Below are 18,135 nucleotides of genomic sequence, written 5' to 3'. Positions count from 1 at the left end.
TGTAACACTGAAAGAGGAATGCAATACATACAAGGCACCTTTCTAAAACATATTTGCAGCTGCCATTCCTGATTAGACTTTTTAATGCAATAAGTGACTGTGGCTCAATTAAAAACACGTTTTTTTCTGTCTGTTTTTAAGAATTACGTGATGCACTGCACTAACAGAGAATCCTTTCTCCATCTCACTCTCTCTTAGTACAAACAAGTGGAGCAGTATATGTCCTTCCACAAGCTGCCTGCTGACTTCCGACAGAAAATCCATGACTATTATGAGCACAGATACCAGGGCAAGATGTTTGATGAGGAGAGCATCCTGGGAGAACTCAGCGAGCCGCTCAGAGAGGTGACACGCAAACACACAATAAGATGCATTATTTCAATAAACATGACACTGAAGTTGTACTTGAAGACTATTTGTGTTTAAGACACTTTAAAGTATTTAATGTGACCTGCCTTTCACTGATGTACATATTTTTGTCACATAAGGTTACAGGATGAACTTTTGTACTCACCCTGTCATACTTTTATTCATGCATGCAGAAGGACACACTTTCTTTCTCCATATTTTGCTGTTCTTTTTTGCACCAAACGATGCATCCTCTCTTAGGAAATTGTCAACTTTAACTGTCGCAAACTGGTGGCGTCGATGCCGCTGTTTGCCAACGCCGAGCCAAACTTTGTGACAGCCATGTTGACTAAGCTGCGCTTTGAGGTATTCCAGCCACATGATTACATCATAAGGGAGGGCACTATTGGCAAGAAAATGTACTTCATCCAGCATGGAGTCTGCAGTGTCATCACCAAAGGCACCCTCGCCATGAAACTCTCCGATGGCTCTTATTTTGGAGGTAGGATACAGTTTTTGACTCCTACCTGATTTTTCTGGTGATGCTATTTTTTTTTACCTTTTTAAAAAGCTGTTTTTTCTCTTTCCCTGTTTCAGAGATCTGTTTATTAACGAGAGGTCGGCGAACAGCCAGCGTGCGAGCAGAGACTTACTGTCGACTCTACTCTCTGTCTGTCGACCACTTCAATGAGGTGCTGGAAGAATATCCCATGATGAGACGAGCCTTCGAGACGGTTGCTATCGACCGTCTAGACCGCATAGGTAAAAAAACAAAAACAAAACAAAATGTCACCGATTCACAGCAGATCTGAATTAGGAAGATTAGGTTGGAATGAGGGAAATGTTCCTTCAGTGCACACATAGAATTAGAGCCTGACATATGGGTAGGATCATGCTGTTAAACATGTGAGTAGCTATATAAAAGCAAGTGTCTAGCATCTGCTGCTGGGAGCCTCTGTATTCTACTGTAAATTCTTTGAAATGAGCCCCTTGCAACAAAAGAAAATGTTTCCAGCATATTAATGTTGAAATAGGCAGTAAAATGAGCTGTGCTGTTCCCCTCAGAATGACACAGGACACTGTAACAGTAGATGAGAGTACACGGTGACACGTCCATTTTCCTCAGGGCTTGTTCTGCTAGAGGATGTACCTGGTGTGAAGGACATCACATGCTATCTCTAACTCTTATTGTTCTCTCTTCCTAAATCCTCCTATTTCCATTTATTTAGCCCTCCCGTTGTCCTAGGGTCAAAATGACCTGCAGCTGTGTTCAACCAAGTTCTATTTTATTTTTTAGATTTTTTTGGGGGGGATCATTGGTGACAAAGAAACCCTCACAGCCTCCTATAAAAATAAAAATAAAAAATATAAAAATAAAATGAAATAAAATAGAATAGAACTTGGTTGAACACAGCTGGAGGGTTAGGCTTTGTTCAGCTCTTTGCCCCATGTTCTGTCCTGCCTTTTATCATTTCTCCTTCTTCCTTTTAACTCTGCCTTTAATAATTAGTAATAATGTTTTCATTTCTATCTGCAGGTAAAAAGAACTCCATCCTGATGCACAAGGTTCAGCATGATCTCAACTCTGGTGTTTTTAACAACCGGGAGAATGAGATGATCCAGGAGATTGTGAAGTATGACCGTGAGATGGTGAAACTGGTGGACCTGCAGCGACCGCGGGCCATGTCTATGACCCCCTCCATTGGCGGCATCTTTGCCCCGCCGGGTCAGCCGCCTACAGGCTCTGCTATTGCCACCCTCCAGCAAGCTGTGGCCATGAGCTTCTGCCCTCAGATGGCAAGTCCTTTAGTGGGTCCAGGGACTCTGCAGTCTCCTCGCATGGTGCGAAGGTTCCAGGTGATGCAGAACATGTCTAGTCCGGCCTCTATGTCTCCTCTTCAGTCTCAACCCCCTCAGACGCTCGGAGGGGCATTCGGAGCTGCAATTTCCAGTCCTCCAGTCCAAAGCCCGCTCGCAGCTTCTGGACGGACTTTCCAGTACATGGCGAGCGTAGGACCCTCTGGGTCCCAGTTGTCCCTAGTACAGCACCATGCACCCAGCCCCACACAGACCCAGCAGAGGCCTGCCTCACACAAGAGCACCCACTCCCTTCATACAGGCAGCCTGAGCCAGGACAGCCGAGCTCTGTCTGCCTCCCAACCTTCACTACCCCAGGAGGGAACACCAAAAGCTGCCTCTGCAGCCCCCAGCCCTCCGCCCTCCACCCGCACCTCCAACACCTCCATCGGCCCCCAGCAGCCCCCTCACCCCAACTTGCCAGGGCCCTCTGGGGTGGGCAGGTCAGCGGGAGCCCAACAGAGGGTGGCCTTTGCCTCCACACCTTCTGGTGGACCTGCTGGAATGGGGGTAGTAGTAGCAGCAGCTGCTGGATCAGTACCTCCAGACTCTGGAGTTCCCAAGAAAGATTCAATTGTCAGCCTTCCAGAGCTAGACTCTGCCAGATCCCGGCTGTCTTCCAACTTGTGACCCTGGTAGAGTTCAGGAAAGAGGCCTTTTTTGTAGGAGAATCTGTTTGGTTTAGATCAGCCCAGCTGATCTGTCAGCCTGCTGAATGACCAATCAGCTACCGCCAGCGCATCCAGTCATTCAACCTGGATGCACTGTGTGCTGGTGTCAGCAGAAGGAAAAGAGCTACACAAAGTCTTGAGACACTTTGGCTAGGAGGAGTCTATACAATTAAACTAGTATAACTTAAGGTCGAACTGGTCTAGTCTACTGTGCCAGCACCTTTAGTCTTAGTATCACCCCTTTCACTCTGCTTCCAAACACCTACTGTATATCGCTGTCTTTACTGTAAAGATATGAAGAAAATTATGATTAATGTAACTATTGCATACTGTGTAGAATCCATGCAATGCAATCTAGCAGGAGCTGGACTTAAAAATGAAAATCAGGGACTTGAGGTCAAATGACAATGACATTTTAAGTGTTCAAAAGTGTTTTGAGTGTAATTTTTCTGTATAAGCTGTTGTAGCAAAAGAACACATTGCTCTTCATTATGTTTGAAATAGTAGTGAAAATAGTTGTTTTAGACCGCTGGTCGATCTTACATCGATGTGTAAATAGTTGATGAAAAAAGTACGGAAGGATAATATATTCATTGTATCTACCCAAACCAAAGTTGAGCTTGAACACCAAGTCTGGTTGTGTCTGTATCAACTAAAAAAAGAAACATAGAAGAAAAACGCCATTTATTTAACTGCCTTGATTCAACGTTAGAAGCCATATATTTGGTTTGTGTGTATGTATATATGTGGGTGTAAGTTTGTGTGCGTGAGTTTGTTAATATGTTTTGGTTCCATTTCCAGAGGATGGACTCACACTCCCTACACTGCTCTGTCAAGCGTGGTTGGTTTGACATGCTGACGGTGGCACTGGCCCACTCTCATGAAACATCTGGGAGGCGGCCAGCTGTTTGGTCAGCGTACTGATTGTAACCCTGAAGGCAAAGGTGGTTAAATAATCTGAGCTTTATGAAAGGAAACATTTGTGAACAACCCATACTGTATACTTGCTTGTTCCTGTCTAGGTTTATTGATTAACACATGCAATATAATTCTGCAATACTCTACCCCGCCTATATATAAATATATATCAATATGAATATCTATACATATGCTGTACAGGAAAGTGAACTTCTTTCTTTTTCCTTTCGTTTTCTTTTTAATGTGAAATCTTAAAGAATCCAGCAGCTATTGTGGCTTCACTTGAGGTATTGTAATCCAGTGACCATGTTTTTACCTTAACCAAAAATGTTAAAGGAAATGAAAGGAAGTGCTGTGACATGTTCGTTAACAAAAACAGACGGGACAAGCGGCTTAAAACTGGTTCAGTCACAGGAGAGGAATCCATGCCTGAGTTCAGCAAGTCAGATCCTCAGAAACGTCAATTTAAAGCCCACTTTAAGATATCAAATTGTAAGACGAAAGGGGGGCAGTGGGCAATATGGGGCACCGATGCCTCACCTGTAAAAAGTATTTGCTTCATATCAAAGTCTCTGTGTGCCCCATATCACCCAAACCTCCCACGAATGTCTCAACATTTAGATCTACAACAACCCCCTAGTTCAAACTACGGGGTTGTGTTGAGGCTTGCATTATATCTCTTCTAAATATTCTGATCCTGTTGAACCTAAAATCCTTCTCTTGCTGAATGTATGCCATATGAGAAGGAAGACAGCTAATCAGATATAAACTGCCATGTAAATAAAGGGAACGACATTTAAAGAGGCTTTTATGATGCAAAGAGGGTTGTGTTGCTGAGTGTCTGTGTGATCTTTTAGGTTTGATGATGCTTCTCTGGGTTGAACGTTGCTGTGTATTTAACCTGTATGCTACAACCCCAATCCCCAGATCTAACATGAGAGGACACATTTTTTGTTTGTTTTTATTTATTGAAGTGGGCATGAACGAGAGTGAGTTGTAACCACTTTAAACTCCTCGGTCCAAAGCGAGCACTGAGGACATCCAGTTAAGCACCTTGTGTTACACTACGACCTTGTAATCAGAATGAAAATCGATGCTCTATTCTCTTAAAATGGTTGCAGTACTTCTCCTGGACCCATCATCTGGTTAAACTGTGAGGATGAAAAGTTAATCCAATTGGGATAGAAAATAGGCAGCTGATTCATTGTGTTAAACAAACACGGCATCCAACTTTTTTCAGCTCTGAACATCGATCCAGAGCCAAACTGTAAAATCAATGCGATGGACATTTCACTCAGGTTTGCTACCTTTCCAGAGAGATGTATTGATTGCTGCAGCGTGGCTTACCATTGATTTATGTAGACTTGTCTATCCTCCCATAGTCAACTTGTTGATTTAGCCATGCTGAAAGATGCCCCTTGAATTCTGATTGGCTGAAAAAAACATGGAGGATCTATAGTGAAGTCAGAACTCTCAGATTGTTATTAGCGGAACTCTCTGCCGTCTGGTTTTGATCACTGATCCTGGGAGTTGTTTAAATCTTGAAACAAGGTGTAGGTGATTGTTTTTATCCAAGGGCTTCATTATAAGGCTTGTAAACCCCTTCTCATTTTTACTGTAGAGCAGCCACATGTTCCCTTTCTGTTTGATTAATAACATGCACTAAACCCTGTTCTTTCTCATAACCTGGGGTACAATGCTGTGACCCGCTTCATCAGCAACACAGGAACTTTGGATTTCTTTTTTTCCTATGGGAAAGGTACATGCCAAAATGCCAATACGATTATGAATGAAGACCATTTGAGTCAATGGCTGTTGTGTGCTTCAATACTGTTCCAGTGCAATCAGTTGGTCCTCTTTCCTATTCCTTTGTGCTAATACCAGAGTTTGCCCTATTAAGCTGCTATCAGGACTGTGCTGATATTATTTGAATGAGTCCACAGTCAGTGAAAGCAAAATGGAAGGAGCGTTAAAGAGCTAATGTTTCAGGCAATATCAGGCACCGTCTCTTGTTTCATTGCATTCATCTACTAAGATACTGTCCTGTGTAATTCACTTCCACTCAATGGATGGCATCACAGACACTTTGATCAGTACCACTCTGTTTGAACCCTCAGCCATGAGACTGATATAGCCCCGGCCAAGCACATACTCCTGTCAGTTATCCGTTTTGTGTCCGTGTCACCCGTGTGTTCAGTCTGCTGGCTTTGAGCCACCGTCGACATGCTGTGTGTGTGATGTAGCGCTGCATTTGCCTGATGACAGGGGGTTCAAATTGTGATTGTTTAATGGTTGTTCTTCTGGACCTTGCTGTGAAGTGGGATTGAAACCCCCCACACATGTTTGACACTGACTGACAATTATTGAGAATATCTAAGTTTCAAACCTCTCATTCTTGCTGTACCAGATATTAAGGGTACTAGATGCCTTGGTGTTGATATGTTAGCAAATCAGGGTATTATTTTTGTTTGTAAAACTGAGTTTGATTTATCCGTAAATTGTGTTCGGTTGTTGTTTTCAGATTTGTTCTTACAATGTGCCCCATGCACATGGACTGTATATACCTTGTGCCTAGTACATCTAGTTTCCACATAGTCTATTTTTGTGGTATGTATGTGCCTGTAAAAATGCAAATATGTGTTTTTATTTTCAACTTGCAATATATGTAAAAACCATTAGATGAAGACTAGTATTGCTGAATTACAATGACAATGTCAGTATATATAATTTTCCCTGATACGGGAAACACAAAATTGCACATTTTTGTTGGTTTTGAGCCTTCCAACACCATGCGCGCTGTACTCTTTCATGTTCTGTACATATGGTATACACAGAGATGTGGGGCACATTGTTGTGTTTTTACCACAACCTGCTGTAAAAGAAACATTTTCTACAGTGAGAGGGTGAGCTCTGACAGGCTTCTGGTGGATATCGGCAGTCTAGACGTTAGCTTAGATGACCTGCTTGTTGCAAAGAGCCAAAAATGTCAGTAAGTAATAAATAAAACTGTGGAAATGCTTGCACAATATCAATACAGTAACAAAACTAGGCTGTGCACATGCTGGAAAACTGTTCTCAAACTCTACTGTTGCACAGTTCTTACACTCTGATGCTGGTTGCACACTGATCTAGTGTTTGCCATCAAAGAAAAAAAAAAAAAGCTCTATCTCCAAGGCTGAATTTGACGCGTGAGCCACAGCAGTCAGTTGACTCCCGGTTGAGTTACCGTGACAGAAAACAGCAGAGTGCATGCTTGTATTTTTCTTATCTAAGCAGAGTTCTGTGTGTGATTCTTAGTGGGACCTTCAAATCTTAGTCGTGTACCAACTACTGTACAATGATTTTATTTAGTCTAACAGTTAAACTTTTGTGTCGTAGCTACTGTAGCCTGCTTAGCTTACCTAAGCCTTCTCTCTGCTTCAGGACTCTGTGTGCTTGAGTTTGTGTGTGCGTGTGTGTGTTCCTGTGCCTTTCCTTCTATAATGTTGGTCCCACTTGAGAATACGATGCCATTGAGGGGTTTGAAACCCACATGAAGCTAAGAGAGATGCCAGCGCAAGCCGGAAAGTGTTATATGGTCACGACTACATTTGTAAAAACAAAACAAAAAAAAAAGAAACTCTGTAATGCTCCTAGAAATGACTCTAGCACACCCTAGACTTAGTAGCATTCCACAGCCTGCACGAACAGCTCGGTGTGGGCATCCAGACACACTTTACCAGCACCATGTAGACAACAGCACAGATATGACACAGCATGTGTTCTCCCTCTCTGGAGGCCAGTCTGCAACCATCTCAGGCTGTGCTCAGCTTCTGCTCTTAACAAAAAGGTTCAAATATTTTAGAACTCCAGCTCTGTCTAAGTTGATGTCTACAATCCAGGGACAATTCAGCTCCAAGCCTGAGCCGCATCACTACCAAATTAATTTCAAAGGATCATGGGGGATACTTGGGATGCTGGTAACATTTGTCTGTGTCCAGTCCTTGCAGACTGAGATGCACAGTTAAATGGTGAGGGCGTGGGGCTGATTTGAACCTGTGTCCAAAAGGCTGTCTTTTCCACCACCTCTGCTGGCCGAGAACACAGAGCCACACCCTGGTCTCTCTCAATAAGCTGATCTGTCAGTCAGTGGCAATGTTGTTTAAGCGTTCGTAAACAGACGATACATTGTTGTGCAATAAAAAGATGAGCGCATTGGCATACTTATCTCTGTGTGTGGACTTTTATTCATCGCTGTGTCTTTGTAGGTTGGTATGTTATGCTGGCTGCAGTGTGTGTCTGTGTGTGAACCTTAACATATACCTCCAGTTACATGAGTAACTTTAAACACACACACACACACACACACACACACACACACACACACACACACACACACACACACACACACACACACACACACACACACACACACACACACACACACACACACACACACACACTCCAACCTTGTTAATCAGCCAGCAACCCCTCCACCCCCATTCTACCCCACATCAGATGAGATCTTTCTCTCTCTCTCTGCAGACAGGAGCTTTGCTGCATCCCTGATGAGATGTCTGAGCTGAGTCTAAGAGCTTTTTGCTTGCGTGTGTGTGCATGTGAACACACACAGAGCTGCACAGCAGTAAGTGAAATTTTTCCGGTACCTAAGAGATAGTTTTGTATTTGTCTGAGAGAGAGAGTAAATGAACCAGTGGCAGGTTTGTGTGTGTGTGTGTGTGTGTGTGTGTGTGTGTGTGTGTGTGTGTGTGTGTGTGTGTGTGTGTGTGTGTGTGTGTGTGTGTGTGTGTGTGTGTGTGTGTGTGTGTGTGTGTGTGTGTGTGTGTGTGTGTGTGTGTGTGTGAGAAAGAGAGAGAATGAGTGGGTGGGTTTGTGTGTGTGCGTCAGAGATGAGGGCAGTCCAAGGACACACTCCTCTGGCAGCCTGGGAGCAGCATCTACCCATTCCCTCTGTCTATTTCCTTTCCTTACCATGCACACACGTGCACTCACACACACACACACACACACACACACACACACGCACACACACACACACACACACACACACACACACACACACACACACACACACACACACACACACACACACACACACACACACACACACACACACACACATACACACTAAGTGCTGTTTGGGTCCTCAGTGATTATGCATGGGACAATGATATGGAAAGATTAAAATTACATGCAAGGGGAGATTTCGACACAGAGCCCTACACCATTCATGTTGCCTCCTCAGATCTACATGCAGCTGGTACAAATGTGGGTGAGGCAATCCGCAGTGCGTGTCCGTACTTTTACCTTGACGTGACATAATGTCCTCTCTCTTCTGCTCTATCGACACACACACACACACACACACACACACACACACACACACACACACACACACACACACACACACACACACACACACACACACACACACTCCCTTTCTTTCTTTATCATTGTAATTCAATGAGGAAGCAATAGTGGCTGCAGGCTGATACTACACCACGTTGTGAAGCTATATGAGTGTGAGTATATAGTTTCATCCTGAGGATTGTCCTCTACCTCGTTTCCTCTGCAGTGCTGGTCCTCTACATCGTCCCTGGCTGTCCTACTTCAATTAATCATATCAGCATCTCCCGCACTACCCCCCTGGCTGTTTACCTCCAGAGGGCAATTTGCTTATTTAGCTTCTTACTAGTATCCTTGTCCTTTCCCATCCATCTCCTTCCAGTTTGCCCGTACTGCTCGGCACACTTGGGCTTCATCAACTTTCTACTTTGTCCATTTTTAGAACCTAAAAAAATATTTGTGTCCTGCTGGATCTTACCAGTGAACAAAATCTTTTCTCGATTTCAGCCATTCCAATTCACAAAAATATGTGCAGTTTGTTGTTGCTGTAACGTGCTGGTGTTAAATGTGCACAAAAAACTGTGTTTATATATGGAAAGAAGACAAGCATGTCGGTTCACCCTCCTACCCAAATATTTCCTCTCTGCTGAAGCTGCTTCAAGCCTTATCTCTTTTCTGGAGAGCATCTAGAGAACACAGCTCAAATCTGAATACCAGGATTAGCATTTGGTCCAAGCTCTGAGTGCATGAATGAGTCAGTGAGGAAGAGAGACAGAGTGTGAGAGAGAGAGAGATACAGTAAACCATCTTACATCCGCAGGCAGCTTCACTAACATCAGTTTGTTGGACAGTGGGCTGGGGAAGAAGTGAGAAGTGCATCAACCTGAAATGATCAAGAGAAAAACACACAGAAAAAGGAAGGAAGGGTCACATGATATTTTACAAGCTGTCATTAGATTGAAAAAAAAACTAAAAAAACATTTCAATTGATGGTCCTCTTATCAGGCACCACAGTGGTGCAATGCTTAGCATTGTTGCATCACAGCAAAGAGGTTCCTGGTTCAAATCTGGGCCTGGGCCTTTCTGTGTGGAGTTTGCATGTCCTCCCTGTGCGCTGCGTGGGTTCTCTCCAGCTACTTCCTACCATCCAAAAACATTCACCTCAGGTTAATTGGTGATTCTACAAATTGCCCTTAGGTGTCAATGAAATTGTGAATAGTCTATGTTTCCATTTGTCTATAAGTGTTGGCCCTGTGATGGACTGGCAAGCTGTCCACAGTGTACCCTGCTTTTGCCCAAAGTGAGCTGGGATAGGCTCCAGCCCCCTTGGGAACCTGTTCAGGATAAAGCAGGTATAGATAATGGACAGTCCTGTTATCTTTTGAGATCTATTTTTTAGAGTATTGAAACAAAGAAAGACTAAAATACAATTGTTCTTAACTATTTTACATTAGTGTGCTTACTTTAATCGTAAGTTTATGCTCAACAGTACTTTGTGCATTTTCAACAAAAAACAACCAATCCAATATAGTCAAAATGCTTACAGCTTACATTTATGCAATGTGTTATTTGAAAAAAGACATGTAAATTCAGGCGTGTGATGCAAAGCCTTATAGAAAAACTGCCCCATTCACTTGAGCATTTGACAATATTTCTCATCAAGTCCTCTATTTGCTTAACCAGCAAGTGATGTAATGAGCAGTTTGCCTCTGAGGGAAGACAAGGAGGAGGAGGGCAATAACAAGGGCACAGTCTATGCATACATACACTGTTTTATATAACGTTTTATATAATAGTTTGTATAAATTATTTACCTGTTTAAAAACCTGAATACTGTTTTCAAAGTAACAAGGTAAGCTGATATTTCTAAACTTTAAAATGCATTTTGGTCTGTTTAAACCAAGAGGTAAACTTCCTCCAAGTCCTAAAGGTACTAAAGGCTTTTATCATAAAAATTAGAGAAAGGAGGAACTTAAAGGGTGTCAGCAGGATAGTTATCGAGTTTGTGCAATCATTGTGCCCTCTGTTCCTAAAATGTTCAGACCATGTGCTTGCAGCTATCTCTCTCTTCAGCATTGAAAGTTTCTTCTGACCTGTCAGGTCCACCATTGGCACTTTCCTTTTGACTGTTTTTTGGGACCTTGTATCCATTTCAAATTTCTATTTATTACGGCTTTTAAAATCCACGACTGAGAAGTGTGGATCAGACTTCCTAACACTAACATTAGCGTTCTCATTTGGCAAATATTTTGAAGATATTTGAATAAATAACAATACATTTTTTAAACCAATGTAATATGATGTTTTTATGTAACAACTGTTCTTAGTGCATAAAATATTAAAAGAGTAGTTTGCCGATTTGGGATCAATACAAAATCACCACCAGTACTCTATGATACATATGTAATTTCCCACAATGTAGCAGGCTGCGAGAGCTCCCTGCCCCGACCACCGGTAAAAGTCCGCCAAAGGTCCGCCGCTGGACGTCTGGCGGTTCTGGAGCTCAGGTAGAAACGACAGACTGTTTATTTCCTGGGTTTCTGCAGCCTGCCTCCACAGCCAGTCAGTGCCGGGAAGAGGCAGGTTCTGTCCTCACCGCTCCAAACTCAAAACAGCCCGTCCGCCATGCTGCCTACTCACGTACACAAACCGGAGGACTACGGCAGAAAGTAACGTTGATATGCACGAGAACCATTTTAACAGTGTAATGCTGGATTCAGACATTTGGGGCTACTGAGCTCAAATATAGTGTGGAGGAGTTACGGCGTCTGGAGGAGGAAGAGGCCGCCACAGCCGAGAATGAAGGCCGAGCACCGTGCGACGAAAGTGGCACAGAGCGAACCGGGCCGGGGACAACAGGTGGAGCCGCTGCGGGAAATGTGCACCGACAGACACCGAACTACATCATCCTGACAGAACTTCAGTTTGTAATCTATCCCAGTGATTAAATTTTGCAAAACACAGAGCTCAGAAAGCAATAATATAGAAGGTAATTAAAGGACATTGAAAATGTATTCATTAGGAAATTTGTATCTGAATCAGCACAAAGTCACAACCATGACAAATGAGTTTTGGGTCAGTTTTTGCTATAGTATGACTTTTTTTTTCATAATATGGATGATATGCTATAGTATGTTTTTTTTTTAAGTCATGACAAAGGGGGGATTGAACCTTCTTGCTGAGCAGTAACAGTGCTAACCTCTGCACCACCAATCTTCCCAGAAGATAGTATGCATTGTGAGTCCCTCTAAGGACAAGTACATGCAGTTTTGGGTTTGTACATGCAGTCATACTAATACCAAACCAAAGGTCAACAACAATACAAAACTCAAACAAAAAAAAAGTCCAAAAGAGACTTTTTTTTTCATTATGCACTGGTTACAGCAGTTGCCTCAGTGAGAAGTAACTTGAGACATGCATGTCAGTTCAGAAAAAGGTCATATTCCAAAAATATATTGTATAGATTATAGAGTACAGAGTATATAATATATAGTATATAGTATAGCCAGGGCGATGCGGCTAAGTTTGATGTTTCGCCGTGACACAGGAAGTTGATGTTTAAGGTCAAACGATGCTCCAAACCTCACGAAACTTTGCACATGCGTCAGGCACCAACTTTCATGAGTTTTTGAAGATGTTAAAGCTGCCAAAAAACGCCTTTTTTAAAAAAAAAAAAAAACAATTTTTTAAAGAAGAATAAGGAACCAAATCGAGAAAATAATTAAAACTGCAAGCGGGAATATGCTAACCTTCACGTGCTACATGTCGAGGAACCGGCTGCCCCGACCAGCTGGATCCCCGACGTGCAGCGTGAGGGCCCACATATCACTGCTTGCAGTTTTAATTGACTATTGTACTTTATTGAACAGCTAGACTTTTGTTGTTGGGATTCTTTTTTAGTGAGTCCCAAAAAACTAGCCCCTTCCATACATAGTAACTACATCATTTACTTCTTCATTTGCATTTGAGAAATCTTTATAAACAATGGAGATGTGTAGGCACTGTCAAAAAATTGTCGTCTCAGTAAATATGTCTCACACATGTAAGCCTATTTGTTCTCTTGGCTATGACTCACGTAATTTTCCTCAAAATACAGTCATTTTAAGCCTCAGGTAAACCACTTTAACATTTACCATGGCAACGCTGAAGGGTGTCTGCTCAGCTCTCTGTGAGCAGCTGGCCTGAGCTGAACTCCATAGATCTGCACTGCTAAACATTTTCCCATTACAATCGACCCAGAAACATCCATGAACCCCCTGGCCTAAAGAACAGGAGAGAAATACAGAGGAGGATGTTCAAAAGGGGGCCAGATGAGATGAGTACATCAGCGTTATTCTAGAAATACAAAGAACAGGAAATATGATTCATAGAGAAATGGGAAAAACAAAAATCTCCAGGCAGATATTATTACCTTTTTTTTTTTCCTACAAGCACTTTGGTTCATTAGCGAAACATTTAATCTCCTTGGGTCTTTAGGCTCGTTCAGCTGTGGTTGCCTTGCGACAGGAAACGAAGGCCCCATGCTCAATAGTTTTACTCCATCATCCACTTCCTCCGATAATATTTGCTCTGGGCCGCCAACTGAAGTGATGAGAGCCAGGACAATGGTTTGCTTCTGAATCATCTCATCTGTTCTGCTCTGTCAAGGTCTGTACTCAGTGACACTGCGGCTATTCATCGGAGCGGGGACACACACACACACACACACACACACACACACACACACACACACACACACACACACACACACACACACACACACACACACACACACACACACACACACACACAGTAAAAGACAAAAATATCCACCATACTATTGCAGAGCTTTCATAAACTAATGAGACATCAAGTTTCCACGAGTTATCATGACCCATACTGCAAACAAAAGCAAGAATTTATCTTATCTTTTTTAAATTTCTATCTTCATTATTTCTCCCCTTCTCCTTGTAGGGGGAAAGAAAAAGCAAGGTTAAAAAAGCTTTATCAATGTCCTTTTTCCTGTTTCTGCACTGTTAAAGATTCACTCTGTGAAAACCACCAGCTCAGATGATGGGAGTGAAAGAAAGTGACAGTAAACAGAGAAAACTATAAACAAGATAAACTATTTGTTGCTGTGGCCCTTTAACAGAGCTTTTTAATTCTGACTGTCGGGCTTTTTGTTGTTGTTGCGCATTAGCCCAGGGGCCAATATGTTCTGCCCTGTCACTGTTTGGCTATGTGACTACAATCACTAATATACTGTGGAGGGGTTTTGCATTTTTCTAGTGGAATCCAGCACTCTGTGCAGAAACATAATCTTTGGTAGTGATTTTAAGTAGCCTAAAGAAAAGATTGATGACTGTGTGTGTGTGGGGAGGGGGAGAGAGGGAGGGGGGGCAGCAGCAGTGACGGTCTTAATTGTCAGGAGGACAGAGAAATCCTACAGCATCCATCATCTTCAAACACAGCACCCCTGGGTCCTAACAGCACCCTCATCTTTCACTCCCACCTGGAAACAAATAGACATTGGGTAAGTCCTGCTAAGACAAACAAATGCATTCAAATGTTCTCATGGCTCATCAGAGTGTCTGATGTGTGCCTGCATGTTTTGTTTCCCAGCATGATGTGACATATTTGCCTTTATTTACTCCAATTTGTTCTGCTTTAGGACTGTGTTTACAGCTGACAAAAGGAGAAAGGACCCAAATGCAGACTCAGACGCAGGAGAAGGTGAGGGAAATTTCCTTACTGAGGAATTCACACACTAAATACAAAGAAACTGTTCCCTCTCAATGCAAAAACATAAGTTGTAGAAACTAGAACAACAGAGGCTGAAGCTTGAATAGGACCTGTGGTCTTCAGCAGAGAATACAGTGTTAGCAACAAGGCGTAGCGCTACTATGTTCATGGTAGCAGCCTTCAACTTTAACCACCCACTGATGAGGATCCTCATCTGCTCTACAGCAACAAGGCGTGCTGGTGTGTTTCCTATGAAGCCAGTCAACTCCAGAAACTATAATGAGACTTAAAAAACAAGTAGGACACACACTCACACAGGGCTCATCAGGGTCAGGTCATAACAACAACTTATGTGAGTCTCCATATTCTACCAACGTTTTTGGGAAAACAATGTTTTGCTAAAAGAGTGGGAGTCCACTCTATCTGTTTCCTGTAACATATGTGGTCAAAGCAATGCTTTATAGTCACCTTGATTCTCCTTGAACCCATTTTTTTCCTGGTTTTAGTTCATTTAAGCAAAGGAGACTGGCCAACAAAGGACAGTAGGATACTGCCATCTGGTCAAAAGTATTTAAATATGCAACACATTCAATAACGTGTAAATTATAATTGTTGGAGGGAAATGTTAGTTCTCTGTCTCTTAATCGCTCTTCTGGAACGATAAAAATGTTGACCAGTCAGTGTAACAATGTAGCCAAATCTGATTGAGGATATGTACATGGCCATGTAAATTTAGTTTATTAGGATGCTCCAGTCTGCAGTAGTGTAGTGACTCGTGATGTTAGTTGTCATAAAAATTAAACATATATGCAGGGCCTTTAATTGGTAGAGTGTGAATGCTGGCGGGATGAAGTCATGCAAATACAAACACTTTGCTTGTTGTACTTGTTTTTTTTTTTTATAGCAGACACACATAACATTTACTTTTATTTCCAGCTGCAGTGGATCCCCATGCACTGTACACTGTTCTACCAGTCAAAAGTTTAAGTTAAGTTACTCGATACTCTTTACTCAGTATTTTAACTGTCAAAATTAAAATACTGTTGCAAGTTTGTTCAAATGTTTGACTGGTCTATACTTTCCATGCCAAAACGGTATGGACCGTCTGTGCTGTGTGTTCAGTTCTGTTCTGTGGCGGTGTAGAAATGCCTCAACATTTTTTCAAGAAAGTCAAGTATATGTCGAAATGAGCACATAAAGAGGAGATTTGGGAAATGGCAACAACAATACCGTTGGCATCTATCAGGTCTAAAAGGCCTTGTTTTGCACCTGCGTGAATATGACTGGACATTACTAGTCAGGTGTTCTTTAAGTTGCTTTTCACAGAACATTTCACTTGTTTACATCTTTAGCAGGTGCTGTTCAGTCAACTGATATGAGCTTCTCTCATTGATAAATATTTTTTATAACCATTCCAGTATTTTCCACTTTCAGGTATCTGTTGTATTTTATTGATCTTGACATGCATTGCTAATCTCATGCGTTTTGTCACTTATTGATAAGGATTAATTACCAACTGGGAAAAGTGGGCCACTGCCTAAATGCCACAGTTTCATCCACGCACCAAGTCAGCACTAAATAATTTCCCTATTTGCAACTAAAACCCAACATGTGTTCAATGATCATGTACTTTGAATTTGTGAATTTTTTATATTTTGTGTTACTTTACTATACTATAGTCTAGAGTTTCTGAGCTAATCAAAAGATTACCCTGCTCAGTACATCTGTAATTATGACGCCGACAACATTCATGTTTTCTTAAATAACTGCATCACTGCATGATTTGGAGAAGTGAGCTAAATCACTTGTACCTAAAAAAAAAAGGCATGAATCCAGCTAATTATATAGTGTCGGATAACATGAAGGAGAAAGGAACAAAGAAAGGTCACAAAAAACACTTCAAAGGTCTGATCACCTTTTTGACCTACTGTTTAGAAAAAGGGTCTGAAGAGTTGTTGGAAAGGTTTCCAGTATGAAATACTGTACTCTTAAAACCACTCAATCGAAGACAGGGCCTGTCATACTATCAGACATCTTTGTGAAATTTACTGCAAACACGATGGTGCAATAGAGAAAAAATATATTTCAAAAAGAAGATACAGTATACACATACACAAACTGAAATTACATTGTTGTGCTCATGAGGAAATATAACAAAATAATTTAGTCTCAGTTGCAATTAAAACTTAAGTGATGCCTTTCAAACTTGCCTTCATGTTGAGCACAATTTTTGAATGATGGGCAGCCATGATGAACATGAAATAGAGATGTGAAAACCGTAAATGACTTCACTTAATTAGTCTACAGAATATCTACTTTATTCATCTTGTTCTGTAACCCATGTCATTCTGACAGCTAGACAGACTTGATCTCCTGCATCATATCTGTCCTTCACATGATAAGTTAAACCAGTATAAATAGGAGGTGAGTAATGGGGATGAGTGGGAGTGAGCTGTGGGCACACTGTGAGCTTCGAGAAAAAGTCAAATCAGTCATGATGGCCCTTCGTTCAGTGTGACATGGCTGACGTGAGGTTTCCTCTGATTTTGGACTAAAATGTTGAGAGACATAATTTCCAAGCTGAGCATGTCGAGCGGGCTTAACTGAAGGAGTCGTCATGATGGTCACAGCTAAGGTCATGAAGAGTTTGTGCATCACGTTAGCCTGGTTTCAGACCCCAAAATAGTCAACAACATCCTGAATTTTCAAACCGGTCCAGTGTCCAGTCAGATTTGAAAGCATGATTAAGACCAGATTCATAAAGATAGCGACAAAAAACTACCACAAAAAGCCATGCTACAGTTCAAGAACTATCTGGATGGTAATGTAAGTCAGTTGGCACACCACCTTTGGTACAGACCTAGAATATCCCAACAACTATGGAATGGACCACCATGAACTTACAGACATTCATGTCATGTCTTGTAATTTTCTATGAAATATCAAAAAAATGCTGACATATAAATACTTATTTAAATATAATTGTATATGTTCTTGAAATTAATGATTAAATGTTTGTCATATTGTCAAGAATATAGTCATGGCAGAAATACTCTGAAATACTGTGCTATAATTTTAGAGTATTATCGCCCACCCCTACTGACATAAAGCCGTCACTGCACTCACATACAGAAATCTTCTAAATAAAAAACAATAATCAAGTGAAATTAAACAGTGATTCAAAATGTTCATCAAATATGGTCCTCAAACCAAAATGTGCTGTATTTGGTACATCTCAGGCAGATGATCACAGCTTAGTTTTTCATTTTACACC

At 41.7% G+C, this 18,135-nt stretch overlaps 1 protein-coding gene across 1 annotated transcript in view; it reads left to right on the top strand.

Annotated features, from left to right (window-relative positions):
- The window catches only part of LOC138625311 (potassium/sodium hyperpolarization-activated cyclic nucleotide-gated channel 2-like), a 34,114-nt gene extending 26,114 nt beyond the window's left edge, over positions 1–8,000 (top strand). The window contains exons 5-8 of the mRNA XM_069706142.1: positions 199–345; positions 610–850; positions 946–1,110; positions 1,886–8,000. Coding sequence (XP_069562243.1) covers positions 199–345; positions 610–850; positions 946–1,110; positions 1,886–2,835 — 1,503 coding nt within the window. The 3' untranslated portion in view covers positions 2,836–8,000. The remainder of the gene's footprint in view (positions 1–198; positions 346–609; positions 851–945; positions 1,111–1,885) is intronic.
- Positions 8,001–18,135: the final 10,135 nt, after the last annotated feature.

Source organism: Brachyistius frenatus, unplaced genomic scaffold (assembly GCF_029030835.1).
Source record: "Brachyistius frenatus isolate BFR_SWC_R1_liver_20210118 unplaced genomic scaffold, ASM2903083v1 Contig_61, whole genome shotgun sequence".
NCBI lineage: Eukaryota > Metazoa > Chordata > Actinopteri > Embiotocidae > Brachyistius > Brachyistius frenatus.
The sequence above is the reverse complement of the archived record's forward strand: the minus strand, read 5'-3'. Positions and strand labels throughout refer to the sequence as shown.